General features: G+C 45.6%; 1 protein-coding gene across 1 annotated transcript in view; it reads right to left on the bottom strand.

Moving 5' to 3' along the window:
* LOC100966203 (synapsin-3) overlaps positions 1 to 5135 on the bottom strand; it is a 70752-nt gene extending 65617 nt beyond the window's left edge. The window contains exon 1 of the mRNA XM_023509294.1: positions 5079 to 5135. Within this exon, the coding sequence (XP_023365062.1) occupies positions 5079 to 5087 (9 nt within the window). The 5' untranslated portion in view covers positions 5088 to 5135. The remainder of the gene's footprint in view (positions 1 to 5078) is intronic.
* Positions 5136 to 6480: the final 1345 nt, after the last annotated feature.

The following is a 6480-nucleotide window of genomic DNA, read 5'->3' as shown; positions in this document are numbered from 1 at the left end:
AGCTCCTGGGCTTAGGTGATTCTCTTGCCTCAGCCTCCCAAGTGGCTGGGACTACAGGCACCTGCCACAACACCCAGCTAAGTTCATTCATTTTTATTGTTGAAAATATTCCAGTTGAATGAATATATTGCAATTTATTTATCTATTGTTAACAGACACATGAGTTTTGGAAATTATGAACAAAGCTACTATAAACACGCGTTGGTGCACACATGCAGGTATTCAGTTGGGTCTACCTCAAAGAACACTAGTGTGACTTCAGCTTTGTAGATAATGTCAAGCTCTATTCCAAAGTGGTCATACCATTTAAGCTCTGACAAAACATTTATGCTTTGTCTGTGTGTGTGTGTGTTCCAGCTGTTCTGTGCTTTCTCCAGGACTGAGCATGATTAATCTTTCTCATTTGAGCTATTCTGGTGAGTACATTGTGGCATCTCATCATGGTTTCAATTTACATTTCTCTGATGAATAAGAAAGTTGAGCCCATTTTCATCTATTTGTTTGGCATTCATTGATTAGACTTTTTGGCAGCTCAATACTCAGCTGACTCACACTGAACTTGTGGCCAAGTGAAATAAAGCCTCTGACATATGATGCTGTTTAGTCATATCTCCCCTATTGACTGCAGTTGGATTTTGAGTTTCCAGAGCAGGTCTGAACATTCTTAATAACAATGGTGGCTATTATTACCGGAGTGCTCACTCATTCCAGGCACTAGGCTAGAAGCTAGACATATATAAAAGTCTCTTGATCCTCACAACCAGCCTATGAGGTTGATACTATCATTATCTTCATTCTACGTAAGAAACTAAGGTGGGGAAGGCTAAGTGACTTACCTAAGGCCTCACAAGTAACAAGCAGTGTAACCAGATTCAATTCAACACCTTAGCTGCTGGAACACGATGCTTCCAAATATGGAAACATTTGACTGCTTTTAAAAATCTTTAAAAATTGCTAAAAACTGAACAATAAGATGGACATACAATTACTAAAAGGAGAAAACAGTGGAAAAAATGACAGAGGATTAATATTCTTTGAAGAGTTCTTACAAATTAACAAAAGAGCGACCATCTGTATAAAAAATGGTCAAATACTTCTGGGATTGGATAAATCTGGGAATTTCTGCTTACTCTTCTATGTGCTTGTACTCCCATAACATATATGACCAAATTTATGACCCTGAGAAGTTCTGCACTGAAAACTTACTTTAACATAAATTTTTCCAAACCTATGTGACCTAACTAGACGTCAGCATCCTGAATAAATGATAATTCTTTGGAACACACTTTGAAACTGGGATCCCCACTGCTTCTTCTGGTTTCTAGTCTAATAAAACTGTCAACGAAGGAAATGAAGTTAGTTTTGTTCAGGGTTTCTAAACCTTGACACTCCAGTAGCCCTCCCCCCATCTGTGGCTTCAGTTATCTGAAATCTTAGTTTGAAAATGTTAAGTGGAAAATCCCTGAAATTCAAAGTTTTAAATTGTGTACCCTTCTGAGTAGTGTGATGAAATCTTGCACCATCCCTTTCCATCCCACTACCTAGTACACGAATCACCACTTTGTCCAGGGTCTCCACATCATGAAGGCCACCACCTCAGTTGCCAGACCGACATTTGAGGTTATCTCAGTGTTTGTGTTCCAGTAACCTTTATTTTACTTTGCAATGGTCCCAAAACACAGGTACTGTGCCTAATTTAGAAATTCAAATTTATCACAGGTATGTGTGTGCAGGACAAATCACATTATATACAGGGTTCGGTACCATTCGAGTTTTTAGGCATCCACTTTGGGTCATGTAATGCATCCCCTACAGATAAGGGGGGACTATGGTATTGACCCATGCTGTGGTATAACCCTTTGTTGCGGGGAGCTGTCTTATGTGTTGTGAGATGTTTAGCAGCACCTTGAACCTTTACCTGGTAGCTGCCAGTAGCACCTGCCCCCTCCCCCAAGTTATAACAACCAGAATTGCCTCTAGACATGGCCAAATGCCCACTGGGGGACAGGACCTCCCTCTGCGCCACTTGTGTAACCTGACTGCCTTCTAAACATCTCAGGGTGTTCCCTCCTTCCCACAACTGCTGACAGCTTTACTATATTTTGATGTTTGTGCTTTGGGATGTTTACTGTTCTTTGTTTTAATACAAGGGAGTATTTGGTATTGGCCCATCCTTTGTCTTCTAGAACTCCATGTTTGTTAGGGTTCCTTAAATCTCCAGACACACCAGCCCTATCTGGGACCCTATGCAACAGGCCTCTTCTCACTAGTTGATCTTGCCCCTTACCCCAACAGCTTTTAATGACCTGAGCTGCAGGCTCCCTGCTCATCTCCCCAAACCAAGCCTTCATCTCTGAGGATGCTTTCCTGTTTTCTCTACCCTGCGTGGAATTAAGCTCTTTCCTCTGAGCTTCACCCTCTCTGCACAGCCTTCTACCAGCCCCCAACAACACACTATACTTATTTATTTATGTGACTATCTCCCCACGTCCTTGAGGGCAGGGCCTGGGTCCTATTGCTCCTCTGATTCTAAGCTTAGTGTAGGCACCTGCCAGTGTGCGGGGACAGAGGAGTGAAGTATGATTCAGGGAGGTCAGTGACTGCATCCCCAGGGCTCTGGGTAGATTTCACAGCCCACTGAGCTCACTGGCAGCCTCCTTACAAGTTTTCTTGCAGGAATGTTCTCCCTGCTTATGTCCAGGCAGACCATACTCCTTCTCGAGAGGAGGTGGATGAACCACGGGAGGTACCAGTTTTCTTTTACTCCCTCTCAGCCATAACCATGAGATCATTTGCTCAGTCAACATGTCCAGACCATTCCTGCAAGTTTTTCTCATCCAGACAGAAGGAGAGAAAAGTCTTTTTCCCTTGATCTCAGCATTTTCGCAAACCTCAGTTTATTCTGCTGGTGTCGGTTTTTATCCTCGGAGATGTGCCTGCTTTTCCACACTTTGGGAGGCCCTCTTGGGCTTGAGTTTCTCGGAGACACCCCCTCCCACGAGCATTGCGTCAATCTCTATAAATATTGCCTTTGTTTTGTGTCTTGTTGGGGATTATTTTAAACTTAAGAGACAGACTTTGATTTGGGGGAACCCTCTGGGTTTACCTGAGCTGCCCAAGAAGGCGGCAGGTGAGCAGAGAGAAAAAGGGACAGGTTAGAGGGACAGTAATAAGGAGTGATTGATGAGACTTGAGGAACCTTTGGACATGGTGGGGTGACTGGCAAGTTTCTGTTTTGAGGCAACTGGGTGACTAGTGGTTCCTGCTGCAGAGGTGGAAGCCCCAGGAGGAGGAGGAAGAGGGTGGGTAGAGTCTGAGGTTTCCATGGGAGACAGGTGGAGATACAGAAGACAGAACTGGATAGAAAGGCCTGTTGGCTCTAAGAGGAAATTCCACTTGGGTGTTATTGGCCAGTGGATGGTGCCTGCAGCCGAGGGAGCCCAGGAGAGCGCTCAGACAGCGTGTGCAGATGGGGTGGCCATGGGCAGGGATGGTGCAGGAAGGTAAGTCCTTGAAGGAGACCATGAGTGGCTGGGAGGCGAGCATGCCCCGGAGGGAGAGTTGGGGACAGAAGGGATGGCTATAGCTGTGAAGGATAGAGAGAGGTTGATTTGGTAAGGACACAAAAGCGGCTGCAGAATTAGCATCAGAGGATCACTGTGGGCAACGGATCTGCTTCAGCAGAGCTGAAGGGCTGGAGGTGTCTGCAGGGTGGAGGGGTGCTGGGGACAGATAGACATAGGGTGGGAGTGGAAGGGGGTTTTCCATGCAGCCAAGAAATGGGGGGCTCCTGTATTCCAGGCAGAGCTCCCTGTCCTCATGACGGATACTTTCTAGGGAGATGGAGTCTAGAGGGAGGATTCATTTTAAAGAGCGTTATTAGAATTATTACCATCGGAGGTTAGATGGTAACTTCACACATGTCAGAGCTCTGGGTCATGCCCTGACCTGCCTGGCCTTTCTCGTTCTCTGCCAACCAAAGGGGGTACAGCTTAGGTAGCAGGAGATGACACAGATAAGGGAGGGGGAAGAATATACGAGGAAGTGCAGAGTTGTCAGGCCTGGGTGGGCCTGTTCCCAGCAAGGTTTCTGCTCAGGTCCCACACTGCTCAGCCCCTGCTGAGCTTACCTGGGACCCACAGTAGCAGGCATTATGTTGGGCTAAGGTCCCTCCAATGGGGATGGCACAGAGGTGGGCTGTGGCAGCCTCTCCCCAGTCCCTCCCATCCTCCCTCCTGCTTCTTATCTAGAAGAGGAATCTCCCTTTCCTGAGGGGCCTGGAGGTATGATTCAATCATCTCCCCATTCCTTTGTGGGGGCTGGTTCCGTGGGGTTAGAGACATAGATGCTGGGAAGAAAGAGGGTCTTTATAGCTTGGGTGTGGTGAGCTTAGGGACCAGGGCGTGCAGCTCACAGCCATTTCGCTCTCTGGAGAAAGTGCCAGGTAGCGATGAACAGAGCCGAGAGACGTGGAGAGAGACGGAGTTCCACTGATTTCATCCGAGCTCCTGGACCCAGCTCTGCCCAAATCTACCAAGAACTACTGGAGATGTCCTGATCTCTTGGACAATGAGTTATCTTTTCCTCTGCAATTTGACTTGGCTTGGACACTAACAAAGATAGAGTGGATCTGGATGTCGTTTGTGACTGTGCAAAAGATAGTAGTTACTTTTGCAGGAGCTAACCTACTGCAGAGGCTTCCTTCCATAGCGCCATGTGTGTGTGCCACTTTCTGGTGCCAGCTCTGCAGGTGACAAAGAGGTGAGTAGGACATGAGCTTACACCCTGGCTGTGGAGATGATGCCAGTGAGGCCTCCCAAAAGACCCCGCTCTGCAAAGTGCTTTGCCTACATTTCTCTGAAGCCACAATCACAGAGAATGATTAGCAATTCGGTGGGGTCTGACAAGCACAGACGGAGCTAGGGGATGTTCCGCACAATAGGAGCTCTGAGGAAGGCGGCTAGGAAGGGTGGCTGGTGGAGTGGGTTCTTTTAAGCACTCTGTTCTAGGTGAGGTGGGGGCAGGTAGCCTGGGAGAACCGTCAGCAGAGCCCCTGTGAGGGGGGCTGTGTCTCATACCTTTCCCATCCCGGCGTGTGCATGTCCCAGCTTGATCACCACGGGGAAGTGCGGGGCTGTGACCTGAAAGAGACAAGAGAAGTCACTCATAGCATCTCCGGAGCACTGCCACCTGGGCTCTGGGGCCCTGACTGTTCCATAGAAAGATCCATTCATCTGCTATTGTCAGGAATACCCACCTTAGTGCTAGGCTGAAAAAATACCTATTTAATAAAAGCAATACTTGATTTTCATCCCCCAAGCCATATGTACTCACTATGAAAAATTTGGAAAATATAATAAAATGTTAAGTATAAAGAAGACGTAAAATCATCTTCAGACTTCAAACAGCTTTGATGTATTATCTGCTGGTCTTTGAACAGAGCTATATTCGTTTTTCTCTTGATCTGCTCTGTTTTTACAAACTTGGGAGTATAGTGCGTATTCAATTTTGTTTCCTGCTTCTTCCACTGACAATTTTGCGATGAGCATGCTTCTGGCGGCTGTTACTTGCTACTTTAATAGTTCTCATAAAATGTGTCACATCCAGAAAAGGCTTTAAGAAGCAATTACTGTGAACACCTCCTTCCTTAAGAAATAAAACATGCCTTGAACAGCCGAAACCCTCATACACAGAAGGCGACAAAAAATGTATACACATTTTAAGAAAGAAAAATAGTGTGTTACGTGTGTGATACTCAAGCCACATTTGACTTCTGAAATTAGAAGAGGTGCTTTCTGCGACTTGTATTCAGCTTTTGTTATCAGTGAATCTTGAGTATTACGATGTTAAGATGATATTCTCCTTTCTTAAAATGTGTATGCAGATTTTTGGTGCCTTCTGTATTTCTTCCTGATCACCATTCCTTCTCCTCACCCCAGAGGTACCCATTAGATAGATTGTGCATTTATTATTCTCTAGCACAATTATTTATACGTTTACTGTTATGTAGATAATTCCCAGGCAATACGTATTACACATTTTTAAATGGATACAAGTAGTATCGGAGAATCCATTCTTATACAACCCTTGTGCACGCTGCTTGTCAACTGCGCATGTGTTGACATTTGCAGCTCTGATTCCTCTTCACTTCTGTGTACTATCCCCTTCCACACAGGTCACTATGTATGTATTTCCTGCTGGTGCCCATTGAGGTGGTTACTATTTTTCTACTACAAACACCCTTGGTCATTACTCCCTTTAAACATGTTGTGACGTTCTCTAGGGGGTCTGGGGAATGCTTCCATATTTTGGCTTTGTTAGATATTTTCACATTGCTCTCCAAAGTGATTGTATCCACTTATGCTCTCAGGGGAAGGGAAAGAGCTCTCAATGGTTGGGGTGGAAAGACTGACTTTTTACTAATCTGGCCTATGGGAAGTGGAATCAATGGGTACATTTTTACCACGGGGCTTTTGTTAC

Source organism: Otolemur garnettii, unplaced genomic scaffold (assembly GCF_000181295.1).
Source record: "Otolemur garnettii isolate 467f Iridium unplaced genomic scaffold, OtoGar3 scaffold00007, whole genome shotgun sequence".
Classification (NCBI taxonomy): domain Eukaryota; kingdom Metazoa; phylum Chordata; class Mammalia; order Primates; family Galagidae; genus Otolemur; species Otolemur garnettii.
This window is presented reverse-complemented; position numbering and strand designations above follow the sequence as displayed.